This window comes from Eumetopias jubatus, unplaced genomic scaffold (genome assembly GCF_037043125.1).
Source record: "Eumetopias jubatus isolate StellerSeaLion01/CBP00866 unplaced genomic scaffold, mEumJub1_p1.0 scaffold_2, whole genome shotgun sequence".
Lineage (NCBI taxonomy): Eukaryota > Metazoa > Chordata > Mammalia > Carnivora > Otariidae > Eumetopias > Eumetopias jubatus.
In genome coordinates this window covers 14,962,467-14,978,747 of record NW_028274808.1, presented here as the reverse complement: position 1 = coordinate 14,978,747, position 16,281 = coordinate 14,962,467, and the positions used below count along the sequence as shown (strand labels likewise).

At 42.4% G+C, this 16,281-nt stretch overlaps 1 protein-coding gene and 1 pseudogene across 1 annotated transcript; both read right to left on the bottom strand.

Annotated features, from left to right (window-relative positions):
- Positions 1–810: 810 nt before the first annotated feature.
- On the bottom strand, positions 811–2,016 carry LOC114206155 (ribonucleoside-diphosphate reductase subunit M2 pseudogene; annotated as a pseudogene).
- Positions 2,017–12,624: 10,608 nt separating this feature from the next.
- Positions 12,625–15,909, bottom strand: CDKN2AIP (CDKN2A interacting protein). The gene is made up of 3 exons (XM_028099887.2): positions 15,499–15,909; positions 14,913–15,043; positions 12,625–14,480 (listed from the first exon to the last, which is right to left on the bottom strand). The coding sequence occupies exons 1-3, from the start codon at positions 15,768–15,770 to the stop codon at positions 13,135–13,137; spliced, it is 1,749 nt and encodes a 582-aa protein (XP_027955688.1). The 5' UTR covers positions 15,771–15,909; the 3' UTR covers positions 12,625–13,134.
- Positions 15,910–16,281: the final 372 nt, after the last annotated feature.

The following is a 16,281-nucleotide window of genomic DNA, read 5'->3' as shown; positions in this document are numbered from 1 at the left end:
TTAAGTTAGAAGCTCCTTTCCCCTCGCTTTCATTCCACAACACTTGATGGCATGGCCTCCAAAATACAAACCACAACCTGTCCTGTTTGTGGCACCAACTGGCTAATACCTCGAGATGTGCAGGACTGACTCTAAAGTTGATTAAAGAGCACATCCATTCATTCTAGAAAATAAAGAATAGAGATAATGTGTTTCATCTGCACAGGTTTGATGGACTTTGGTCACCTAGTAAATTCCAGACTTGCTCCCATTAGTGGTCAGTAGAAGGCTTTGCATTTGGGCTAGAAACCAAATTAGGTTAAATCAGGCCTTTGTTGCGATAGTACGTTTGTTTATTTGAACTATGTTTATTTGTGGGTAAAGTGCCAGTTTTATATACAAATCAGTAAGTAAACTTTAAAATCTGCTTTGAAGCACCAACGGGGACACCTTCCAAAAGCCTTGGAGTAACTGACTGATTAATCCTGCTGGATCAGACTCACCCTAGAATCCCCACACTTTGAGCCTTGACTGCCACTAAGAGCCACGGTGAACTCATGGACAGCCATCCTGCCTGTGAAAGCCAAACACGGCCAAGATCTTTCCTAAGAATCCGAGTAGCTTTTGTCTCTGCTTCTTTCTGGGTGAGACAACTAGCATCACTAATCAACGGGCTTGCTTATGAGGTGCTACACAGTTTTAACAATATTATTAATGAACATTATGGATATTTCATGGTGTATCTGGTTTGATACACTTCAAGTAGCTGATTTATTTTTTTATGAGAAAGAGGGGAAAAAATCAGCAAAATAAGAGCACATCTTCATTCACTTATAAGTGAGTATCCAAGGTAAAAGAATTCTTTGTTGGACTTGACATCACTCCTATCCTCTGATACTCGCCTCCTCTGTTCTCAAAGAAGTTAGTCTTCCCTTCCAGTGAAATATTCTTCATAAGGTCAAATGGATTTTCTACTCTGGAAACCTTGCTAAAACCTAGTTCCTGCCTAAGTCAGTCTGCCATGAATTCAATATACTGCCTTATTAACATGCAATTCATCCCAATGAGCTTCAGGGGAAGGCCCCTGGGAGGAACTCCTGGTCTATCCTAACGGCTTTGATAATTATTTCCTTCACTCTCTGCTCTGAAGGTTTATGGACCAGGTGTTTGAACGTCAGGCAGGCAAAGTCACGGTGTAAACCCTCATGTCTGCTAATAAGCTCATTGGAAAACAATGAGGCCAGGCATCAGGCTGCATTTCTTGAGCCAGTATATCGACGCAGAAGAACCAAAAAAGGAAAGTCCTTCCATGGCAGCAAAGTCCACAACCCATTCCCTGTAGGTAGCCTCTTTGTCCCCAACCCAACGCAAGGCCCAATCTGCCTTCTTCCTTTCACAAGGCATTGTCTCGATGGTGTTGAAGAGAAATTCCCTCTCTTTGGAATCTTATATAAGTGTCAGTGAGGAGACTACATATCTCAGAATGGATGTTTTCCATGGCAATTTGGAAGCCATAGAAACAGCAGGCTTCTGTCATCTGAACTTCTTGGCCACACCACTCCACCAAGTTTTCATCTACTATGCCAACACTTGCCACAAAGAAAGCCAGAACATGAACGTGGGGTATAAAATCTCTCTCCTCAGGCTTCAGGGATTCCCAGTGCTGAATGTCCTTGGAAAGATTCACCTCTTTAGCTGTCCAAAAAGAAGCCTCAGCTTTATTACACATCTGCCAAAGATCATGATACTCCGTAGGAAAGATGAGAAAGCGAAGAGGGTTTTCTGTCAGTAGGGGCTCATCCTCCACGCTGGGGGCAAGTACCTTAGTTTTTGGCTCTGGGGGCTCCTGGAAGATCGTCCTGGTGGTCTTGCTGGCCAGCACGCCGGTCCACTGAGGGCAGGGGGGTGGGGCGTGTTCTCCTTGTCCTCCAGGCTGAGACCCTTAAGGAGCGAGAACTGGAGCTGCTGCTGCAGCTGGGGGTCCAGGATGGTGGCCAGCAGAAGGCAGAGGGAGAGCATGGCCTGGCGGGGCATGCTCGCAGGTCCTGGGACTATTTATTTTTCCTTTTATTTCCTGGTTGACCCATTCACTGTGTAGAAGCATGTTATTAACCTTCATGTATTTGTGGTTTTTCCAGATTTTTTCTGGTGGCTGACTACTAGTTTCATAGCCTCGTGGTCTGAAAAGATGCATGGTATGACTTTGATGTTTCTGACTTTGTTGAGACTTGTTTTGTGGCCTAATATGTGATCTATTCTGGAGAATGTTCCATGTGCACTTCAAAAGAATGTGTATTTTGATGTTTTACGATGCAATGTTCTGAATATACGTTAAATCATCTGTTCCAGTGTGTCACTCAACGTCATTGTTTCCTGGCTGATGTTCTATTAAGATGATCTGTCCACTGATGTAAGTGGGGAAAAAAAATAAATAAAGTCCCCTATCGATTAGTTCCTTTATGTTTGTTATTGTTTTATGTATTTGGGTGCTCCCATATTGGGTGCATAAGTATTTACAATTGTTATATCTTCTTGTTGCATTATCCCCTTTATTATTATATAGTGTCCTTCTCTGTCTTTTGTTAGTTTTTGTTTTAAAGTCTATTTTGTCTGAAATAAGTATTACTACTCCGGCTTTCTTTTGACATCCATTGCATGATAGATGTTTCTCCATCCCCCCCTTTTTTTTTAGATTTTATTTACTTATTTGTCAGAGAGCAAGCACAAGCAGGGGGAGCAGCAGACAGAAGGAGAAGCAGGCTCCCTGCTGAGCAAGGAGCCCAATGTAGGACTCGATCTCTGGGATCATGACCTAAGCCAAGGGCAGATGCTTAACTGACTGAGCCACCCAGGCGCCCCTCCATCCCCTCACTTTCAATCAACAGTTATCTTTAGGTCTAAAATGAGTCTCTTGTAGGTATCTGCTGCCTACATTCTTGGTGATTTAACTTGTCCTTTGTTTCAGTGAGTGACCTTTCAGTAATTTTTGTTTTGCCATTTTAGAGTTAACTTCTGTAGCTTGAAACAAAAGAACTCTAACCGATAGAGGCACTCAAGAAATGGTAAGATGGGACAACTTTGGTGTTAAGCCAGTTGACAAATGACAACAAGAGCCCTTAAGTGGGGACTTGTGAGTCATCAAAATGATGAGTTAGTTTGAGGCCCCATCTGATAAGTGCATTTTGTACCCTAAACTCAAGGAAAAGTAAAAATCAAATCAATCCACAAAATACAAATATTTTCTACCACTGAATCACTGAGGCAATTCCAAAGAATATGCTTCTGGAACAAAAGGCAATTCCAAAAGAGGCGGCCTAAAAATGCTTTGAAGGCGGTAGACTAATGAAATACAGATATTCTTTCCAAATAAAGATACTTTTTCTTTGAAGCACACAGAATTTGTGTTTTGTAAATTTGCTGTTAAAAAAAAAACATAACTCTGATTTTAGAAGTATACATATTATCTGGAGCAAAACCTGTGCTACCATGTTCCTCATGAACACTTCCTTTCACCTCTTTAGGATACTTGCAATGAACTATTAGATATTTAAAGTCAGCCAATGTGATTTTTCAAATGCCTAGGATGTATTTAACCATTATGGCTATAAAGAATGTCCAATCATGTATTTTAATAATTATATATGCCCTTTGGCTAGTTGTTCAGATATAAATGTTACGATGTATCTGGGGCATTTGGCTGGAATCAGTGAAGTTTGCGACGCTTGACCTCAGAGTTGTGAGTTCGAGGCTCACGTTGGGTGTAGAGATTACTTGAAAATAAAATATTAAAAAAAAAATTAAGGGGGCACCTGGGTGGCTCAGTTGGTTAAGAGACTGCCTTCGGCTCAGGTCATGATCCCGGAGTCCCGGAATCGAGTCCCGGGATCGAGTCCGGCATCGGGCTCCCTGCTTAGCAGGGAGTCTGCTTCTCCCTCTGACCCTACCCCTTCTTGGGCTCTCTCTCTCTCACTCTCTCTCTCTCTCAAATAAATAAATAAAATCTTTAAAAAAAAATTAAGATGGGGGGCACCTGGGTAGCTCAGTTGGTTAAGCATCTGACTTTTGATTTCCATTCAGGTCATGATCCCAGGATTCATGATCCCAGGATCCTGGGATCGAGCTCCACGTTGGGCTCCCCACTCAGCAGGGAATCCACTTGTCTCCTTCTCCCCCTGCCCCTCCCCCTGCTCTCTCTCTCTCTCTCTCACTCCCTCTCTCTCTAAAATAAATAAGTAAATCTTTTTAAAAAATAAGATGTATCTTGCTCAACAATGAGAAGTTGACATTTGACATTAGTGAGATCAGTCAGGCAATAAGTAAAGGAAGTTAAGGCACGGAGCACTTATTTTGTAGCTCTTACCACACCCACCAGCCTCATTATGACAAAGATGCAATTCTACTAGCCCCCAAAGAAGTCTTGAAAAACTCAACAATTTGTTTGCCACTGTAGCTATTACTGTACTTCTGTTATTTGACCCTTAAGAGAAAGTTCTTCTTATTTAAGGATACTTGGAGGAGAGAGAGGCTCCCTTATCAGACTGTAAGGATTAAATGGCGGAGAAACTACTTGTGATCAGACATCATTTAAAATGGGTATATCCATCTTAATTACATCAATTTATTGAGCTGCACTGCAGGGCTCATTTTTAAGCTATACCACTTTCCATTCTGCATCTTGCTCAGCAGAAAGGCCGTCAACACTTGTCATTTATGAAGTTAGAAGGCCAACATTCTTAAGATAAGTGGTGGTGGTGGTGAATTCGAATCTCTATAAGGTAGGCAGAATAATGGACCCCCAGGTACCATGTCCTAATCCTTGGAACCTGTGAATATGTTACATTACATGGCCAAGGAGAATGAAGGTTGCAAATGGAATTAATAAAGTTGAACAGATGATCAACTCATCAGATGATCTTAAAATAGGGAGATTATCTATGTGAACCTAATGTAATCACAGGGGTCCCTCTAAGTGGGAAAGGGAGGCAGAAAGAGTGGAAGAGTAGGTGGAGATGTCGGGGGCAGCAAAAAAGATGTGACAGCAGAAGCAGGGTCAAGGTGATGCCATTTGAGGACTCAACCCATCATTTCTAGCTTTGTAGATGGAGAAAGAGGGTAAGGAGCAAGGAATATAAGCAGCCCATGGAAGCTGGAAAAAGCAAGCAAACAGGGGCGCCTGGGTGGCTCAGTTGGTTAAGCGACTGCCTTCGGCTCAGGTCATGGTCCTGGAGTCCCGGGATCGAGTCCCGCATCGGGCTCCCTGCTCGGCAGGGAGTCTGCTTCTCCCTCTGACCCTCCCCCCTCTCATGCTCTCTCTCTCTCTCATTCTCTCTCTCTCAAATAAATAAATAAAATCTTTAAAAAAAAAAAAAAAAAGCAAGCAAACAGATTCTTCCTCAAAGTCCCCAGAAGGGAACACAGAACTGCCAACAACTTGATTTGAGCCCCTGGAGAACTGCATTAGACTTCTAACCTACAGATTTGTATTGTTTAAGCCATCATAATTGTGGTAACTTTTTATAGCAGCAGTAGAAAATCAATATGTTGTTTATGTTATTTTGGTTTGTCAGTGGTAGGTCAAGATTCAGTGGGAAAGCTTTGCTTTGATATATGATGGCATGGATTCCCTTACAATAAGGGATAGAATTTTAAATTCTAAAAAGCCACCGAAGTTTACACAAAATTCATAGGTCCATTGGATGGGAACAGAGTTGGTTGAGCTGATCTTATATTATTTTCTATATACCAGCCTTTCCCCTCCTGCTTTAAACTGACAGAGATCAAAAGGGGTCAGCGGGGTTCCTGGGTGGCTCAGTTGTTAAGCGTCTGCCTTCGGCTCAGGTCATGATCCCAGGGTCCTGGGATCGAGCCCCCCATCGGGCTCCCTGCTCCGCGGGAAGCCTGCTTCTCCCTCTCCCACTCCCCTTGCTTGTGTTCCCTCTCTCGCTGTGTTTCTCTCTGTCAAATAAATAAATAAAATCTTCAAAAAAAAAGGGGGGTCAGCAATTTTCTCTTTCACTATTCTCCCAGAACCAACATCACACTGAAATTTATGGGATGTCCAACTTCTGAAGTACATACTATCTTCCGTGGTTTTAGAAAGTAAAATTCTTAAAACCTTCCATTTATGTTAGCTCACCTCAGCAAAGCTAATGACCAAGAGAGAATTAATGGAGCAAAGAAACAGATCAAAGGAAAACTGAGAGGGATGGGGGGTTACATCGAACGTGCAGAAGGAAACCTGATAATTAAGGCACATTACCTGTCTGTAGGAGAGAACAGAGAGCAGACTCTCAGTGTTATTCCATACCTGAGCTGACATAATTCTTCATCTGCCTAATTCCTGAATTGCCCCCAAGCTTTGTGAATAGAGGGGGAAAAAAATCCTTAACATAACCCAAGTAGCCTTGCTTCACCTGATACGATTTGATTTTAGGCTATTGTCTTAAAATAATTCTTCCTAGAGAAGAATGTGTCGGGCAAAGTAACTCATGACCAAGTATGTATAAATAGTGCCCGCAGCGTGGTCAATACTTTTAACATATGCTACTCCCAAGAACAGTTTGTTAGAATTTATATGTTACCCATGCTTCATAGAACCACTAGCATTTCCAATTATTTTTTAAAGTAAGATTTTTTTTATGAAAGATTTTTTTTTTTTTTTTTTGATTTGAAAGAGAAAGAGAGCAGGAGCAGGTGGGGGGAGCAGAGGCAGAGGGAGAAGCAGACTTCCCGCTGAGCAGGGACTCCTGAGGCAGGGCTCCATCCCAGGACCCCCAGATCATGACGTGAGCCAAAGGCAGAAACTTAACCAACTGAGCCACCCAAGCGCCCCTTAAAGTAAGATTTTAAAAATAAGTTTATTCATATAGCAATTTCACGGATTCCAAAAAGGGTCACCTTGTCCCACAACTCCAAGCGATATCATTCATTGTATCAAATGACACCCATTGTATTCCATGTGAATGATGCCCCTGGTGTGGTAAAACTAAGTGGCTCTGGATTTAAGGTCCTGATGCCTTCCGTATTTCTTAATCAAGCCCTCTCCGGATCTCCTGGACCCTTCCAAGTAGTGGTGCATTCTTTGATTACAGACAGGATAAACAAGGCAGGCTCACTAAATGAAAACTCTTACTCCCACCTCCACATTACTGCCAGTCGAAGTTCATGCTATAGGCTAGAGATCAGGACCCACAGGTCTCAGAAGCCTGCTTCCCCTCTTTACCCTTCTCCTCCTCAAAATCTACCAAGGCTGGAATGAGTGGCTTTTTACTTCCTTGCTATCCCTGGTATGGACTGCCCTAAAGTCATATTATCCAGAATGACTGCTAGGGAATGTGAATTACGGCGGGAAAGGAACAAATGTTTTCAAAATAGGATCTTTATCTTGCCTATATCCTAGTTATCTTGATTGCATTGAGTATTTTGAAATGAAAAACAAGGACCGAAGGTGCACATACTTTACCCCATTGGTTTCCCAACTGCAGGTTACTGAGAGTATCTGAGAACTCCCTCATTAAGTATGGTCCACTATCAGTGCACACAGGTAAGATCACCTAGAAATGCTTCCCTGGACATCTATCAATTTTTATTTCATGAGAACCATTTTTTTTAGTGTACAAAAAAAACCTTAATTATATACAAATGGTGAAGAGTAATGAGACAGGATTCATAAGGTTATTTGTTTCAACCACTGATTGCATTATTGATTATACCATCGCCTCTGGGAATTGTCCCTTTGAGTTCTACGAATAGAATGTCTAGAAAATATTTTCTAATGACTATTTCAGATACATACGTGAGCAGTTTCCTTTAAAGTTTACTTCTTTAGAAGCTTCCTAATTTAAATAGTCAAATAAAATTTCTCAAATTTTCCTCAAAGTCTGATTACACTTATTTTCTGGAACATAGGAAACAAAGATCATGGGACAGCTTGTCTCACTGGTTTTTCACATTCACTGCCCCAAATTAGAACCAAGTCATTGCTTAGTCTTCTGTGAGAAACTGGCTTGAGTCCCTGCTTCAACATACACTAGTGCTGTGATTTGAGGGAAATAATTCGAAATGATCATCAGGTTGTCGTTTGTAACACAGGATCAACAATACCAACCCACCTCATGGGGTTCAGGGAGGCTTAAATAAGACCAAGGTTGGGGCACCTGGCTGGCTCAGTCAGTACAGCATGTGACTCTTGATCTTGGGGTTGTGAGTTCAAGCCCCACGTTGGGCATAGAGCTTATTTTAAAAACAAACAAACAAACAAACAAACAAAAAACCTTGGCTAACCAGCAACATATTGTAGGCACCAAATAAATGGTAGCTACTCACATGAGAGCACTTGCAGTGCTGATACAGTTTTATTTTGTGAACTAGGTAATGTTATATGGACATTCAATTAATCATTATCGGACTTTATGGATCTCCACAATTATACTTCACAATAAAAAAGAAAGGGTAGCTATTTTAGTGTTATTTAAATGTTAATTTATGTGATGGTCCCTTACGCTTTACCAGAGTCCCTAATTACAAAGTCTACTTGGTAGATTGCGTAAAAGCAGAGTAGTTCCATTTTGTAGTAAACTGGTGACTTTTCCAATACCTGTTGCAGGAGGAAGTGAACTACACTGGGCCTCATGGTGGTTAAACTCCCTTCTGCTCATGGTCCGTAGAGATGCTGCAAGAATTGAGGAAGGTAGAAAAAATTCATTGGTGGCCACCCTCCTTGAACTAAAGTAGTTCTTCTCCTATCTGTTTTATACACACAGGGCTCCCATTTTTCTGAGGATATATGGTGAAAGGAAAGTTTGAAAACCACAGATTACATATTCAGAACTAGGGTTTTATCACTTCAGTGCCCAAGCCCTGGTAAACTGATTTACATGACAACTGTCATAAGGGAAACACTAGGCAATTCTTATCCTTTTGGCATGTCTTTAAATTCCTTTTCAAGTGATACACATTCTGCTTCTATAGAATAGTTTTATAGTTCAGTATATTTACTGTTTATGTTGCGATAGTTTGGTTGCTTCCTAATGACTGCGAAGCTGGATTCGGATTCTACTCATGAAAATTCCAAAATCACAAAAGGTATTTGATTGCTTCCTGTTAAAGTACAGGCATATGAAATCTCTAGTTTTCAAATGAATGTCCTGTATGTACCCATTCCTCTTTGATATTACATTTTTTCCCCTTTCCAAGTTAATCCATTTAGTTTGGGACTTTTTCTACCAACTACTCATTTTTTTGCTCTATAAACAGCAAAGGAATAGATAAAGAAATCGACAAATTAATGTTCATTTGCAGGTAATAATCCTCCTTCAGTCTTTTTTTTTTTTTTTTTTGAGAAACAGAAAAGTAGAGAGAGGTTAAAGCTGGGAATACAGAAAGCAAAATAAAAATGAATGGTTCTATCTGGATTACAACCAAGGTGCATTCAAGAAAGCCAGGGAAATGTGAAATTTCTACCAATATCTTTCTTGTGGAGTAGGGGGGAAATTAATGGGCTTGACAACCCCTGCACTTCTCTATTTTTGTTTAAATGGTAAAAAGCTACAAAGAGCATTTCTATTCACTAACTACATTAAATATATTTTTTTAAAGTCATGGCTGAAATGGGATACCCAGAGATGTGCCGGTGAAGTGAGTCAACGTAGGACTTTAGCACAATTTTTGAGGAAAAAGTCTACAAATTCCCCTTAAGCTACAATACAATTGTAGGACTGACCTGGTTCCCAGTTGATGCTGGCTTTGGTTACCTTCTCACTGCCATTACTCGGGGATCTAAACAGCAAGGAGAAATGTGTACCAAAAAAAGCTGCACTTGGTAGGAAAAACGATGGTCCTTTCATACATAAATTGGAGCAGGCTTTTTATATGTATTTTATTTTATATAGACATGTATATATAGACATGTATATACATGTGTATATGTATATAGTACATATAAAAAGCCTTGGAGGGGTGCCTGGGTGGCAAATTACACTTATCCTTATGACGATAACCCTAGCCGATGGAAGCAGTGGCAGGCCCCCAAAATTTGGGTTAAAAATTCATGACACCATTCTTCAAAGTCAACTAACTTTACCATTAAAAAATCCTGACTTTAGCACCATCAAGAAAAATCAGTTTTAGAACATCATCTCACCTCAATTTAAGGATGAAATTCAGTATTTCCCATCTTGATAATTTATTCACTCAGTGCAAGTGAGCAAGAGCATGAGCAGGGGGTAGGGTCAGAGGGAGAGGTAGAAGCAGACTCCAGAAGCAGGCTCCTTGCTCAGGAAGCCCAATGCAGGGCTCAATCCTAGGGCCTTGGGATTATGACCTGAGCCAAATGCAGACACTTAACCAACCGAGCCATCCAAGGCACCCCTTTAGGGCTTTCTTTAAAAACAAATTGCAGGGGCCACCTGGGTGGCTCAGTTGGTTAAGTGTCTGCCTTCAGCTCAGGTCATGATCCTGGGGTTCTGGGATCCAGCCCCACATTGGGCTCCCTACTCCTCCAAGAGCCTACTACTCCCCTCACCTCTGCCCCTGCTTGCGCTCTAATAAAATCTTAAAAAATAATAAAAAAAAAAATTCAGTTGTACCCATAACGGCTAATTCCCCAGTTGAGGATATTCAAGACATGCAAGTAAAAGGAGAAGGTTTAAGAAACCGAAGAGTTCCTGGTGCACCTGGGTGGCTCAATTGTTAAGCGTCTGCCTTCGGCTCCGGTCATGATCCCAGGGTCCTGGGATCGAGCCCCGCATCGGGCTCCCTGCTCCGAGGGGAAGCCTGCTTCTCCCTCTCCCACTCCCCCTGCTTGTGTTCCCTCTCTCGCCGTGTCTGTCAAATAAATAAAATCTTTAAAAAAAAAGAAACATAAGAGTTCCTGATGTGACTCATTCCAAGGAAATGAGGCTTTGGAAAGATGTTCTGTCACTTGATACAACTGGTAGAAAACTAGAGTCTGGGGGACTTTTGGAAATGTTAGCGTTTAGAGAAATGAGAAAGGTAACACAGTAAGAGCTTGTGCTGTGCAATCAGTTATGGGTGGGAATGCATTCTTTGACCAAATTACTTTGTTTCAACTGAAGAAATGGCCAAATGAGAATAGTTACTCATAAAGTTGTGAGGAAATGAGAATACATACATAGGCAATTAATGAACTACAGTATATTGCACTGTACTGGACAGTTTAAATGTATTATCTCCTCTAATCCTCATTGCTCTTTGAGACAGCCATTAGTCCTACATTACAGGTGGAAGTCAATATTCTGTATTACAGATGAAGGTTAAATTCCCAAAGGGAGCCAAGATTCTATCTCAATAACAGATTCCTACCCAAAGCTTGTTTTCTTCTGCACTATACTATCCTGAACGATTGTAAAATATGCATTTCTCTCGTATCAGGGATTCTTTACATTTTTATTATTTTATAAGCTTTTAATAAGGCCATAGCAAATAAATGTTTATAAATTAAACGGTGTTTTTACACTAAGCAACTTCCAATTCTACCATATCAAAAGGTTACTATATTTTAAACTATACTAACTTGAAACAAGCCAATTTAGGAAATTAGCAAACCACCTAAATTAGGAACGTCACAGAAATTTATCCTTTGTAGTATTTGGCTCACTTTCCTGGGAATCATTGTCCCACAAAATAACACATTCCAAGACTTAGGAAAGTAATCAGAAGTGCTTTCATAACATTCATGTTATCGCTTCTCACAACATATAGTCAACCCATTTATAGAGAATATGGACTTTGGTATCTAACTGAAACATCCTCAAAACTGAATCATTAATATCTGGTAAAAACGAAAGCTGACCCTTTCAAGTACGTATCCTTGTCTAGTTCTAGAATGTAAAATAGAAGTATCCTCTGCATACTTAAAATTGTGCTACTTATGTTCAATTTTCCTATTCCAATACAACTAGCACATAAAAAGGTCATTTCTTCTTTCTTCTCTATACATCATTGCCACCACTGCTCCATGTGCAGCAGCTAGACAGAAGAAAGGCCATCAAGGTAACATTTTGGGCCAGAGTTTGGAGAAAAACGAAACAGAACATACAATAAGAGTAATAGTCGGAATCACCTAACAGACACAGGATTCCATTTCATTACTAACAAATGTAATTCAACTGAACAAGCTCATTCGAGCTGCACGTGGTTCTCCATTGTTCCCAGTATTCGTCTAGATTTGTAAATTTAAAAAACCATCCAGTTCAACTAGTTCTAGATTTGCAAACTGTAACTTCTCTATCCATAAAAAGTTGTCTATCAGCTATGAAAAAATTACCTGATTGTAATTTATAATGACCAGTAGTGGGAAGCCCATTTGCAGGAATTGGTTCTGACTTAGAGGTGGGGGAAAAAAAACACGACTTCTTGAAAAGGTAAAATAGCTTAAAGCATTTAATATCTAAACAAATCCATCTATTAATAGTAGTCACAAAATATGCTTAATATAGAAACCCACATTTATGTCTTTAAGAAAAAGTGTAAATTGTATTTTACCTCAAACATAAATTAACCCACTTAAAGAATCTGCAGCGGTCAAAATCATGGTGAATTTTAAACAACTTCAGAATAAAATAACCTTAAGTACTTTATACTGCTTTATATCTAAAAAATGCTTACAACTTCTCATAAAAATAGTCTGAGGCAACTATTTTTTCTTTTATTCCTTAACAGACATGTTCAACATTATGGGCAACATTCTTAAAACCTTAAGCTTCACAGACTTTCAGACATTCAAATACTATGGTCCCCTTTTCTTTGATGTGGAGGTTTATTCAGCTAGGAAAAAAAAAAAAGCATGGTAGACAATTTAATACATTTTCACCAAATTGAAAGTAGTACAAAAGTTTTAAGATTCTACAGAACTACACATCGTACCTAATGGATCATTAAAAATAGAAGACAGTATTTTCTTCAGCAAATAAAACAGCATACTGGTATGCTGTTAATGCATACTTTTTAATATGTACTGTCATTCATAAATTATTTACAACTTCTACTGTGTGAAGAGAACTAGAATGTAAATTTTCTGCAAAACTGGAAAAAAGCAATACAAAATTTGTGAAAGCCTGTGTTTTATATTATACAAAAGTATGCCAGTTTTTCTCTTCAAATACAGACATGATATGCAGTGGTATTTTGGACACATTATAGTAACTCTTGAGGATGTTTTAATGCTGGCGGTAAGTTTACAGGCCTTGACTCTTCATCAAGGAGTACCAGATCTTCTATTTCACTGCCTCTGTATTTCCTTTTACATATCTTTACCACTACCTTCTTCTTGAGAAATAACTTCAGTGCTTCTCTTGATGCAACAGCTTTTGCATTTTCTTTGCTTTTTCCACAGCCAGTGCCCAAATACACAGACTTGCATCTCAATTCACAAACAATACTTTCTTGAGAGCTTTTATTTTGAGGCAGATCTGCCAGTTCTTTTAGCGGAACAAAAAACACATCCAGTGTTGCCTTCAGAGCTTCAATAGCTGCATTTAGGAGCTCGCCATGATTCACACTGGGACTAAAGCCACCAACAGCTACCAACTTCCATGCCACCGTCTTATACAGTCTGTTGAAAAAAGGTTGTTTCTGTTTCACGTCTTCATTGGTTAACTTGCAACAAGAAAATCTGACAGAACTCTCACTTGACTGTGAAGTACTTTTAGAAGGCAACTGTGAGGTGCTAGTCTGAGAACTACTCTTAGAAGCCAGCTGGGACACACTGGCTAAGGAAGTGCTTTTGGAAACTAGAGATCCACTGGTTTGGGAGCTGCTCTTGGACGCTAACAGTGACGCAGCTACCTGCGAAGTGCTTTTGGAAGTCAGCATCGATGTACCTGTCGATGTGCTGCTCTTGGGAGTTAGTAAGGATGTGCCTGATGAGGAACTATTTTTAGAAAGAGATGGTGAAACACTTGCCTCTGAACTAGTTTTGGAAGTTAACCCACCTGACGCTGTCTCTGAACCAAGTTTAGAAGACAACAGTGGCAACTCTCCTTCTGAGCTTCCGGAGGAGCCCAACAAAGGCACCTCAATCTCTGAGATGCTTTGAGAAGCTGAGACTGACGAGCCTTCCAAAGCACTCTTTTTCGGTGATCCACTTTGCTGTCTGGAATCAGTAGATTGGGTCACATGACTATTCACACTGGATTTCAACAACGAAGAAACAATCGATGCTGAACCATGTTTCTCTGGAGCTTCTGATTCAGAAGCTTTTCCAGACCCTGCCGCTGTTACCTGAGAGGAAATGCCGCTGCTTTGGCTGGAGAGAGACCGATCTCCATCACCTGTAGAGCTATTCTGACTCGAGGTGCCAGAGCTTCGAGTGGAGTTCCCACTACTCTCTGATTTCGTAGCTGGCCCTGTACATGCTGAGCTGTTTTCCTGCTGAGCTGACGCACGTTCTGTTTTGGCAGAAATTTTTGCATGATCTTGCTCAACGGCAGAATTGTTTTTTCCTTCGATGATTCGTTTCTTCGCTGGCTCTTCTACCCCTTCTAAAAAGAAGGAAAACAGACATGTGACTAAGTCTAGCTCATACATATCAGCTGAAAATTTACAAGACAGATACTTGTTAAAATAAAGACACAAGGCAAAAATATTTCAGGGCTAGTAATTTCTTTAAAAAGTGTGGAATAACTTCATTAATTTCTTAAAACAGTGTTGAATGACATCATTTAATTTCTAATATTAAAAAGATCAACAGCATAGACAACATTTGACACTTGAAAATCTAAAGCAGTCAAAGGAAACTATCAAAATCAGGGCCTAAAACACACAGACACATAATTTAGGTTTAACATTCCAACTTGATTAATAACATTGTAAAAATTCTGGCTTGTTAAAAAATTAGTAGTAACAGCAATTCCTAATGATATCAAACTTATGTTCTAAACTCCTATGTATGTTCACATCTATGATCTGCTAACCATTGCTACTCGATATCCCTCTTTTCTTCACCTTGGCAACCAGTTCGTCTCTTGTTGTATGGATTGGAGCATCTGTCACTTTGATGCCTTCAGCCATACTAAGTATTTTATCCATAACTTTTTGTGGGTACCTGAAAAAGAAAAAGACACTTTTAAAAAGTGTTTTTTCTAAGCTCCTATTTCGGGTGTGCAAAAACAGGCCACAGGAACTGCATTTCCTGGTTGTAATCAAGAAAGTCTACCAACCGCCAGGAACTTTCTGTTTCCTGGAACCCCAGAAACAAATGCTCCAGGGCCTGGGAGGCGGGGTCCTTCCTCACCAATCCTTAGATTCGGCGTCCACCACGAGCGCGTTGTCAACCAACAACCCCACCAGCCGACCCCCCCCCCCCCCCCCCCGCCCAACCGGAGTAGGCTGTTAATCATGTCGGCTTTTGGCAGAGACGCCCTTCTCACCCTTAGAGGGCAGCCAGTCCCGCAGATTCCCGCGCTTCACAACTTCCCCCTCCCCGCGGAGGCTCCGGGCCCCAGTCCGGGGGCGGAAGACAAAACGCGGAGAGCTGGTCAGGGACGCTTCCTCACTCACCGGCACCCGAGGAAGACGTGGTTCGCCCAAGCCATGGAGAAGGAGACGAGCTGCTGCAGCTGCCGACTGCGGGTCCCGCTCTCGGCGTCCGCAGCGTCCTCCGCGTTAGCGGCGGCACCGCCGCCAGCCGGGGCCAGGTCCCCGGCGTTGCGGAGCAGAAACTCTCGGCGGTGGCGCCAGTGTTTGTCAGTCTCGCCGTCGCAGCGCAGCGCCTCCACCCAGGCGGCCACCCGCGGGTTCTGGCTCAGGTACTCCGACACCTCCTGCGCCATGTTGGGCCTGCAGGTCGCGGAGGCCGCGAGCAGACGCTGCACCGGGAAAGAGGCGGGGTGCGCGGGTGCGAGCGGCCCTGTCACTGCGGCCTGCACCGGCGGCCCTCCACAGAACGCCCCTCGGGAGGCCCAAACGCCAAACAACAGCGCCCGGAGCAGCTGAACCGCCCACTTCCGCCCGCCGCCGGCTCCTTCCCTTTTATAACCTCGCCGCCGCCGAGCGCCCGCGCGTCCTTCCGGCGCGAGCCGGCTCTCCCAAGACGCTTTGCGGCGCCCGGGCGGCCGCGACGCAGCGGCCGGGCCCGGCGACGGGGGGGCGCCCGCGGGGGCGGAGCGGGGGGAGGGGGGGCGGCGAGCGCTCGCGCCTCCCCGCCCGCGAGGGCGGGCCGCAAGTGGGTTCGCCCGGGGCGCCCCGGTCTCCGGCGCCCACCTCGACGTTCCGGCTCGGCTTTGTGACGCCGCGCGCGCTCCCGCCGCCTCCCTCCCTCCCTCCGCGGGCCCGCCGCGGCGC